The sequence below is a fragment of the Sinocyclocheilus grahami genome, unplaced genomic scaffold, assembly GCF_001515645.1.
Source record: "Sinocyclocheilus grahami isolate Dianchi unplaced genomic scaffold, SAMN03320097.WGS_v1.1 scaffold43.1, whole genome shotgun sequence".
NCBI lineage: Eukaryota > Metazoa > Chordata > Actinopteri > Cypriniformes > Cyprinidae > Sinocyclocheilus > Sinocyclocheilus grahami.
In genome coordinates this window covers 922,604-933,718 of record NW_015505222.1, presented here as the reverse complement: position 1 = coordinate 933,718, position 11,115 = coordinate 922,604, and the positions used below count along the sequence as shown (strand labels likewise).

Below are 11,115 nucleotides of genomic sequence, written 5' to 3'. Positions count from 1 at the left end.
CTAAACGGCTCTCTGTCTCCAGCTCAGTCCGCAGTCTTCAACAACAACATCACTAATCTGTCTCTCTGCTTTTACAGGACATCTACCACTGGCAGATCATGGATGGCAACCTAACACAGAATATACGCAAATACTTACCAATGACAGGTAAATGTGGAAGTCTTGCAGGAAACTGAATGCATATATATATATATATATATACAGTATATGCATCAAGTCTCCTGCAGTGTTTTTTGGTGGAACTTTTTTGGTGAGACTTCTGGCTCTTCCAAAAACTAAAATCACCTTTGAAGGGGACCGAGGCATCATTGTCCTATGTACAATGTTTTTAATATCTTGTATCTTTTTCAATAATGTGGAAGTCTTGCAGGAAACTGAATGCATATATATATATATACAGTATATGCATCAAGTCTCCTGCAGTGTTTTTTGGTGAAACTTTTTTGGTGAGACTTCTGGCTCTTCCAAAAACTAAAATCACCTTTGAAGGGGACCGAGGCATCATTGTCCTATGTACAATGTTTTTAATATCTTGTATCTTTTTCAATAAATGTCTCTATTTTTCATATTACATGGCTGGATACTTTCCATACAGCCTTTGTAAAAAAAAAAAAAAAAAAAAACCTTTTTATTTCAGCTAGCTGTCAAGGCAACATTTCTCATTTTTATTTAGTTTAACTTGATGTACTACTAAACCTGAAATAAAAATCTCAATGCTAAGTAACACTGCTCTTAAAGTCAGTCTGATTAGATTTGATTGACTTTTTTAATAGTTTTATTGAGAATGAATGATTCCTCAGTGCATTTGGTCACACTTTATTTTAAGGTCAAATTCTCATCGATAACAAACCATTAACTACGACTTCAATAAACTCCTAATTTGCTGATTATTAATAGTTAGTAAGGTAGTTGTTAAGTTGAGGTATTGGGTAGGATTAGGGATGTAGAATATGGTCATGCAGAATATGTGCTTTTTAAGTACTAATAAACAGCCAATATGTTAATATATAACATTGTATTCTAATAAGCAACTAGTGAATTGTGAGTTTTTTTTCACATACTATTAGTTTTTGTTAATATCTTGAATTGCATTTTAGATTGTGTTTTCATTTTCATTATAGTAATTTTTATTATTATTTTTTAAATACTGTATGTCTATATAGTTTTTATGTATATTTAGTTTATTATTTTAGTACTTCAACAAACTAAAAATAAGAATAAAAAAAATATATATATATTTTCACCTAATGTTTGTTTCATTTCAAGTTATATATATATTAATGTTTTAGTTAACAATAATAGCCTTGCTCTGCACTGGGCCAGAAACATCCATGCATTGCAAAGTAAAATCTGTCCATTGACTCACGGCTTTACCGCTGTCACAGGTCACATCCAGATCGCTCAGGTTCCTGACCGCCACGAGCCGGACAGCGACGGAGAGCTCAGTTACACGTATCTCTTCAAGCTGCTGGAGGAGCTGGACTATCAGGACTACATCGGCTGTGAATACAAACCTCAGCGTGAGTCAGGGTCACTGGACACTTGGCTTTATGCCGTTTTTAACATTTGAATGCTTCACCATGGCTTTTACAGCATGAAACTCATCCATCAGGATATACTGTATGTTGACAAGTCCATGGATGAAAATAGAAATAATGTTGCACAAAAACATTGTAAAGGTATTTTGTGAGTCTAAATCTCATTTACTCATTGATATGCTTCATTTCCAGACTGCAGCCACTGTGACAGTTCAACAACTCTTAGATTGCAATGAGTATAGAGTGAAATTTCATTGATAGCTCATATCTGTAAATGTGATTGTCCAGGTTCCACAGAAGCGGGTCTGGACTGGCTCAGAAGATACTGGAGCAGCCACAACTGATGAGCAGCTTCACTTCTTCAGTTCCTGCTTCTTCTAAAAGGCAATCATATATTAAAAAGACAAGACAAAAAAAAAAAAAAAAAACCTTTTTATTTCAGCTAGCTGTCAAGGCAACATTTCTCATTTTTATTTAGTTTAACTTGATGTACTACTAAACCTGAAATAAAAATCTCAATGCTAAGTAACACTGCTCTTAAAGTCAGTCTGATTAGATTTGATTGACTTTTTTAATAGTTTTATTGAGAATGAATGATTCCTCAGTGCATTTGGTCACACTTTATTTTAAGGTCAAATTCTCATCGATAACAAACCATTAACTACGACTTCAATAAACTCCTAATTTGCTGATTATTAATAGTTAGTAAGGTAGTTGTTAAGTTGAGGTATTGGGTAGGATTAGGGATGTAGAATATGGTCATGCAGAATATGTGCTTTTTAAGTACTAATAAACAGCCAATATGTTAATATATAACATTGTATTCTAATAAGCAACTAGTGAATTGTGAGTTTTTTTTCACATACTATTAGTTTTTGTTAATATCTTGAATTGCATTTTAGATTGTGTTTTCATTTTCATTATAGTAATTTTTATTATTATTTTTTAAATACTGTATGTCTATATAGTTTTTATGTATATTTAGTTTATTATTTTAGTACTTCAACAAACTAAAAATAAGAATAAAAAAAATATATATATATTTTCACCTAATGTTTGTTTCATTTCAAGTTATATATATATTAATGTTTTAGTTAACAATAATAGCCTTGCTCTGCACTGGGCCAGAAACATCCATGCATTGCAAAGTAAAATCTGTCCATTGACTCACGGCTTTACCGCTGTCACAGGTCACATCCAGATCGCTCAGGTTCCTGACCGCCACGAGCCGGACAGCGACGGAGAGCTCAGTTACACGTATCTCTTCAAGCTGCTGGAGGAGCTGGACTATCAGGACTACATCGGCTGTGAATACAAACCTCAGCGTGAGTCAGGGTCACTGGACACTTGGCTTTATGCCGTTTTTAACATTTGAATGCTTCACCATGGCTTTTACAGCATGAAACTCATCCATCAGGATATACTGTATGTTGACAAGTCCATGGATGAAAATAGAAATAATGTTGCACAAAAACATTGTAAAGGTATTTTGTGAGTCTAAATCTCATTTACTCATTGATATGCTTCATTTCCAGACTGCAGCCACTGTGACAGTTCAACAACTCTTAGATTGCAATGAGTATAGAGTGAAATTTCATTGATAGCTCATATCTGTAAATGTGATTGTCCAGGTTCCACAGAAGCGGGTCTGGACTGGCTCAGAAGATACTGGAGCAGCCACAACTGATGAGCAGCTTCACTTCTTCAGTTCCTGCTTCTTCTAAAAGGCAATCATATATTAAAAAGACAAGACTGTAATTTTCTAAAGCTTAAAATTGACCCATAGACTCCCATTTTCAGTTGTTTTATTAATATTTCACTTGTCAGTAGCTATGAAATATTAATTTGTCTGTCTCTCAAGGCATTGCATATGAAGAACACTTCAGATGTTTTAATTTAAGATTTATTAAGTGTTTTTCTTACAAATCCGCATCTATATACAGAATGTACAAATGACTTTTTCACACATTTGAATTGCTAATTCAGCTTCTAACATTTTAATACATCTTTCTTTCAAAAATGTCCAGTGTGCTTAAAAAAAAAAAAACAGGAAGTTAAGACATTTGCTTTCCTTCATGTGAAATGAGTGTCGAGTCCAGTGTCGTCTCAGCACTGTGCTAGTTAGTAAGACTAATCATTACCCGCTCTTTATGTTGAAGGTACGTGAAGACCATGTGACTAATTTAAAGGGACAGTTCACCCAAAAATGAAATCTTGTCATCATTTACTCACCATTGTGCGGTTCCAAACCCATACGAATTTCTTTTAGCTGCTGAACACAAAAAGATACTTTAAAGAATGTCTGTTACCAAACAGCTGACGGTAGCCATTGACTTCTATAGTATTTTTTTTCCCACACTATGGAAGTCAATGGCTACCATCAGCTGTTTGGTAACAGACATTCTTTAAAAAAAAATCTTCTTTTGTGTTCAGCAGAAGAAACAAACTCGTACAGATTTGGAATGACATGAGGCTGAGTAAATTATGACAATTTCATTTTTGGGTGAACTGTCCCTTTAAGAGATTCCTCTTGAAAGGTGAACATAATACACTAGCTAGCTCCCATCAAGTTCATATGAAAACAAAATAAAGGCACTTTCGGGATGAAAAAACGGCAGTAAAGACAATCATGTTGGTCAAAAAACAAAACAAATTGCACATAGGCTACAGAAACGACATCAGCAACTGAGAGGAGATGAAGAAAACACAGCACAAATGAACACTAGACTACAGAAGGACAGTATGGTTTTGACAAACCAGCGGAGTTTCACACGCAATAAATACACCCTCCTGGATAATCGCCCTTCAATCAACAGGGCGGCACATTTAGCCGGTTTCCTGTGCAAAATGTTGGCAATTCAATTGCTTAAATGGATGCGACCTGGCCGACGCAGCACGCATTACACACACACGAGACATGTTCAGTCTCAGTCTGCGAGGGACGGGCGGCTCAAAGCTCAATCTTTGCACAAACCCACTTCAGACACTTGACTCCGTCTGATGCACCGCTGGCAGAAACACAGGTTCACAGCAGGCCCGTCCAGAGGTTGTAGCAGGCGGTGTTGATGACCGACTCCAGATGGTGGTACATGGAGACCAGCTGCGGTGGAGGACTGCTGCTCGACTGCGTCTGCGCAGGTAACAGCTCCCTGAAAACCACCTTCAGACTCTGGAGGCAGCAGAAGACGAGGTGAAACAGTGAGATTTACAGTGGGATCATGTTCGAGGAGCAAGAAATGAATGAATCTCATCTGGCAAGAACAGATCCAGGTTGCATTTCACCTCACAATCATAAGTATATTTAATAATAAAATAAAATAAATGAAAAGTATATTTTGCAGCTCAATAAAAGCATATTCACATCCCAGTTCCTATGACAATGCAAAAAAAAAAAACATTACTGTAACAGGACAAAAAGGTAAATAATAAAATAATAATACTAAAAAGAAACAAATAAAATCAATGTTATTTAGCATAATTTATGCATCATGATAGTATTTGTTGTACTGCTTTTAAATTATTTATAAAAATTGAGTATTTAAATAATTCGGCTGTAATATAGTCAGAATTTAGTGTCAATAATAAGAATAATCATTAATAATAATAATTACAAAAAAAAGATGCATTATGGCAATGAGAACTGTAGGAGAAAAATGTTTAAAAATATGCATAATATATAATTTTACACTTATATAACAATATAATAATACTATTATATATACGTATTATTGCTATAATTAAAGCAGAAATGAAATAATGTGAAATTAATAAATAAGAAATTAAAATACAAGGTTAACTCACCGTTTTTCCTGCCTGTGTGTCCAGGAAAACGAGCACAAAACAGTCTGTGAACTTCTGGTTCAGGACGGCCTGGAAAAGAGAGAGTTTATGCCCAAACAACACACCATTTAAACATTAAACATCTCGACTCCAGATGTTTCTTTTCATTTTTAAATTGAAATCTGATCTTCACAATCAATTTAACGTTGTGAATTTGTGCTCCGCATTAGGAAACACAGCGTCAGCCGCACGAAACAAATCCAGGTGTTGTTTGTGTGTATATGGAGGATGAAATGATCATCAGTTCAGGAAATCTGCATAAGCCCAAAACATCTCCAATTACAGAATGAAGCGGCTTTCAAACACACTTGAGGATCTGATGATTATCATCACATGAACTAGTACACAGGCACTGAGGTCTCATAATGTACCACGCTTTACCACATGCTTCCCTGGCCTCAAGTAACCGAGTTCAAGGTCTTTCCAGGAGAATAATGATTCAAGAGTGCTTTACCATCAGCGCTTCCCGTCTCGTAATGTACTATGACACGGCCAACAGGACTAACATCTCACACGACCCACAACTCGACTGTACGGCCTGAGGATCTGCTTCATGTGCAAAGCTGAAAATGAACACTAAAGATCTAGACTGTGATTATGAGCTTAAAAAAAGGAATAGGAATACCGAAGTGTTATTGGTCTCTGCAAATCTTGCTTTTCTTTTTATCCAAGAAACCTTATGAAGCAGATTATGAAGCAGCACAACTGTTTTCAACATTGATAATAATCAGAAATGTTTCTTAAGCAGCAAATCAGCATATTAAAATGATTTCTGAAGATCATGTGACACTGAAGACTGGAGTAATGATGCTGAAAATACAGCTGCACTTCACATAAATAAATTACATTTGAACATATATTCATATATAAAACAGCTGTTTTGTATTGTAATACTATTTCACAATTTATCAGTATTTTTGATCAAATAAGTGCAGCTTTGGTGAGCAGAAGAGATCTCTTACCAGATACTGTATGCCGCCGCCGTCGTCTTTAAAGTGCCTGCAGTTCTGTGGGAAGCGGGACAGCAGGACTTTGATGAGACTCTGGTACCAGGCGGGACTCATATTCAGGAAACAGTCCTAAAAACACAATCACTAAAAGTTTGCAACAACATCGATGATGACAGATTTGAGATTTTGCACTTTTATTAAGATTATTATTATGTTAATTATTCAGATTTTATTTTCTTAAAATAGAAAACAGTTCTTTTAAATTGTAATACTATTTCACAATATTACCGGTTTTACCGTATTTTTGAGCAAATAAATGCAGCCTTGGTGAGCAGAAGAGACTTTTTTCAAAAACATAAAAAAATCAGGGACAGAATTTTCATTTTGCACTACATGAGATTATTCAGGATTTATTTATCATTTTACACCATTTCAGCATCAAAGGCTACATTCATGGCAAACTCAAGAAAAATATGATTTAGTCTTATTATACTTCATTGAATTGTATACAGTAATTTAATAATACTATTTTACAAACAGATTAAATAAAAAATATGAATCAAGAAATTAAATATAACAACTATCTACAATCTTTCGAATTGATATTTGATTAAAAATATAATTTTTTTTCCCTGGACAAATTTAACTGTCCATTAATGTACTTTCTGAGTAAAAATGTTTCCCAGTATCATTTAAAGCAGGACACTCAAACAAACAAATATCTGTGCATGTAATATATGAGTGTGCAAAAAAACCTGAATGTTGTCAAAAGTGCAAAATAAAAAAAAAAATTACACATATATTACATGCATAAATATGCATGTAACTATAACATGCATTATGCATAAGAAAGCTTCTATGTATATTTTAAACTTGAGTAACAGCTGAAAAAGATTATTCTGTGTTTAAAAAGCCTTTAAGGTGCTGGAAGACCTGACCAGAATATTTCTTTTTAAATTAGCCGGCCTGTGCACACAAAGCATTGTTATTTTTCAGATCAGATTTCATGCAGGATCTGGCGGCAGGCGAGAGCTGCGGACGCTTCAAGTCAGTGAAACCACAGGAAGGCAGTTTTCACAGTCTGGCTGCGGCAGTACATTTTTAAAAAGATGTAATTTGCTGCAAGTTTCTCCTGGTCTGATATCACAGCTGGAGTACATCTCCACTTCCTTTGTGAGCGTGTGCGGCTCTGACAGTGCTATACATCATCCCAGCGCTCAGATTAGCATTAGCAGTCGTGGCACAGGAGCGGCCCGCTCGCTAACATTGACTAAGCCATCCTGCTCGCGTGAAGGGAATACAGAAGTGCAGATGAGGAATCAAACACCACTGATATGCTTGTTTGGAGAATCTGTGGCTACGGCATCATTGTGCGTCACCGGTGGAGGAAACGTCACATCTCATTCTCCCAGAGTTCAGCTGGATGTCAGGAAGCCAATGAAAGCAAACTCAGGATCAGGAGGAGGTGAAGACTTCAGGTGGAAGCAGAAGATGGTCAATATGGTCATATAAGTGCTTGCGCTCACAGCACACACACACACTCCGTTCCTTATTTACACCATAAATGATCCCTCTCTAACCATTAGGCCACGACTTGAGGGAAGTCGTGGCCTAATGGTTAGAGAGTCGAACTCGTAACCCAAAGATTGCAGGTTCGAGTCTCGTACCGGCAGGGATTGTAGGTGGGGGGAGTGAATGTACAGCACTCTCTTCCACCTTCAATACCACGACTGAGGTGCCCTTGAGCAAGGCACCGAACCCCCAACTGCTCCCTGGGCACCGCAGCATAAATGGCTGCCCACTGCTGTGTCTGTCTGCTGGGTGTGTGTTCACGGTGTGTGTGTGTTCACTGCTGTGTGTGTGCACTTTGGATGGGATAAATGCAGAGCACTAATTCCGCCATACTTGGCCACACGTCACGTCACGTCACGTCACGTCACGTCACGTCACGTCACGTCACGTCACGTCACGTCACGTCACGTCACGTCACTTCACTTCACTTCACTTCACTTCACTTCACTTCACTTCACTTCACTTCACTTCACTTCACTTCACTTCACTTCACTTCACTTCACTTCACTTCACTTCACTTCACTTCACTTCACTTCACTTCACTTCACTTCACTTCACTTCACTTCACTTCACTTCACTTCACTTCACTTCACTTCACTTCACTTCACTTCACTTCACTTCACTTCACTTGTCCTATTCAGAACCTAAAAAAATACTAAACCCGAATGATTTTTAGATTTTTGTTATGTTTCAGCTCTGAAATTATCATTATCATATTGGAAATATCAGTAGGAAATACAGAAACACCGTAAACAAAAGGCATAAATACAGATATAAATAATCATAACAAAAAATCAATGATTTTGGCAATGATTTTTGTTGTTGTTGTTGAATGAAATTAACACTTTTATGATTTTGGCATGCATTAAATTGATCAAAAGTGACATTAAAGACATTTATAATGTTACATTTAAATTAAATGCTTTTCTTTAGAATGTTCTATTCTCACAGATAATCCTGAAAAATAAAAAAATACCATGGTTTTCACAAAAATATGAAGTAGCACAACTGTTTTTATCATTGATAATAATCAGAAATGTTTCTTGAGCAGCAAATCAGCATATTAGAATGATTTCTGAAGCGACATGCATCTGTGCTGTATCAAACACATTTACAGTAACTGCTGCTGTGTAATCAAATCACCGTTGGCGAAGGATGTGGTGTGTGAATCTGTGCACGTGTTGGTCCAGGAGGGATAATTTATGGTGTAAATAAGGAACGGAGTGTAATATTAAAGGGCTGATTTCCTGAGCTAATTAGCTGATGTTTATTGCGGTGTGCTGATGAGTAGGCCACGTGTTTTCCCTACGGAGCGCTGCATTAGCATGTTTGTTGTCAGCCACCCATCAAACAAACTGCACCGAGCCAGCCGCTGATCAAACCGTCCCGAATAAACTGCACAACGAAGGAAAAAAAACATGCAATTTTCCCACAGTTTCTTAAAGACTGCTGTCAGTGTGTACAGGAAGAGAGAGTGCTGCACTTTCCATGAACAGGACGTCCTATTTCTCTTTAAAGTTTCAGAGACACAAATCACAAGTTTTGTTTTATTTTAATTATTCAGAGAACTATTTTGTGAGCACGAAATTAACAAAGTACTTTTAAAAAACATTAAATGATATTCTACAATAGTAGTAAACAATTATTATAGTGTTTACTGCATTTGTCAACAATTCAAACTTGTTATTAGGGATGTAACGATATCAAAATCTCACGATACGATAATATCGAGACATGTAGTCCACGATACGATATTTATCGCGATATATAAACAAAGTAATGAAGAATGGAAAAAAATGAACATTTTGTAAATTTAAAAGTTATTATTTTAACTTTACATTTATATTTATACAGCAGGGGAATTACAATACTTCTTTCCTAATGTCTACACTTGAAAGAGATATTTTGAATTTGGACCGCAGTAACGTTACCCATTTAAACCGCTAGCTGTCAGCAATTCATACTGCACATTTAAGCTTTTATTTTGAAGGAAAACTCCAGCTTCAGTGAAAACAGGCTAACAAAACACATCTTACTACAAATCTAGTGAAATGCTTTAATCATCTGCCGCAAAAATAAAGCATGACTGGTGGCCGTTGCGTTCCCAAACACACACTAAACTCAAAGCACGAGCAACAAACTGTTGAAAAAAAAGTTGACTGCATTTATTCAGTGTGAACGGAGCCGTTCACCGGATCACGAGCTGATCGCCTGAACGAAACGTGCAGCGCCAACAGGCTTGATGAAGGGATTAAGCCATATTGTGCTTTCGGTTTTAGTTTGTTTGACAGATACGGTACCAAAGCATAATGGCCCAAAACAACACTTTAAAGACCTTTTATGTAAGAATAAGAAGTTTAAATATATTAAAAAAATTACACTTTATGCCCGGAAGACCTATCGTTTCATATCGTCATGTGACCACGATAATATCGAGACAGTTTTGATATCGCGATATCACAATATTGATAATATCGTTGCATCCCTACTTGTTACCAAAGAACCAAATCAAACAAATACTTAAATTCATGCAAAATCAAGATTTTGGTCCAAACTAGCTACCTAATTTACGGTAAATCGGCAACCTAAATCTATCAAAAATGTATTTAATATTTATTGCTAGATTCAGTTTTTTAAAATAATTAAATTAAATTACTTTTTTTTTTATTTAATGAAATGAAATAATCACACAAACAGAGATCAGGGTTTAATTTAATATAATTTAATTTAATTTAATAATCACACAGACAGGGATCAGGGTTTAATATAATTGAATTTTAAATTAAATTAAATTACACAAATGGGGATTAGTTGGGGGAAAATATTAAATTTATTTATACATTTTTAAATAACAGACATAATTAATATTTTCCAGAATAAATAATTTAATCAGATCTATAACATTTTTATTTTTTATAGCACTTAATACTACTAATAATTGTATTATTCGTCTTATTAATAATAGTAATGTTATAGGTAATATTTATAATATTATTAATTACATTTTATGCCAGTTGAATTTAATTACATTTTATTTATAAATCAAAACCTCCTGGGTGCTTTCAAAAATGATCAATGAGTATTTATTGAAAAGGTAAAAAATGACCCTATTCAGACCCTATTTTGTACCTATTCATGGAAAGTGGTTGTGAGGGAATGAAGAGAAAGGAACATAAAATGTTAGATGAATGGGTGTGAAAGATGTTCTCAGAGGT

General features: G+C 35.5%; 2 protein-coding genes across 2 annotated transcripts in view; one reads left to right on the top strand and one right to left on the bottom strand.

Annotated features, from left to right (window-relative positions):
• The window catches only part of hyi (hydroxypyruvate isomerase), a 10,470-nt gene extending 8,548 nt beyond the window's left edge, over positions 1-1,922 (top strand). The window contains exons 5-7 of the mRNA XM_016268144.1: positions 78-147; positions 1,386-1,520; positions 1,827-1,922. Of these exons, the coding sequence (XP_016123630.1) occupies positions 78-147; positions 1,386-1,520; positions 1,827-1,882 (261 nt within the window). The 3' untranslated portion in view covers positions 1,883-1,922. The remainder of the gene's footprint in view (positions 1-77; positions 148-1,385; positions 1,521-1,826) is intronic.
• A 2,093-nt stretch (positions 1,923-4,015) lies between these two features.
• The window catches only part of LOC107582345 (protein SZT2-like), a 93,853-nt gene continuing 86,753 nt past the window's right edge, over positions 4,016-11,115 (bottom strand). The window contains exons 72-74 of the mRNA XM_016268142.1: positions 6,341-6,457; positions 5,340-5,408; positions 4,016-4,707 (exon numbers count right to left, since the gene is read on the bottom strand). Of these exons, the coding sequence (XP_016123628.1) occupies positions 4,564-4,707; positions 5,340-5,408; positions 6,341-6,457 (330 nt within the window). The 3' untranslated portion in view covers positions 4,016-4,563. The remainder of the gene's footprint in view (positions 4,708-5,339; positions 5,409-6,340; positions 6,458-11,115) is intronic.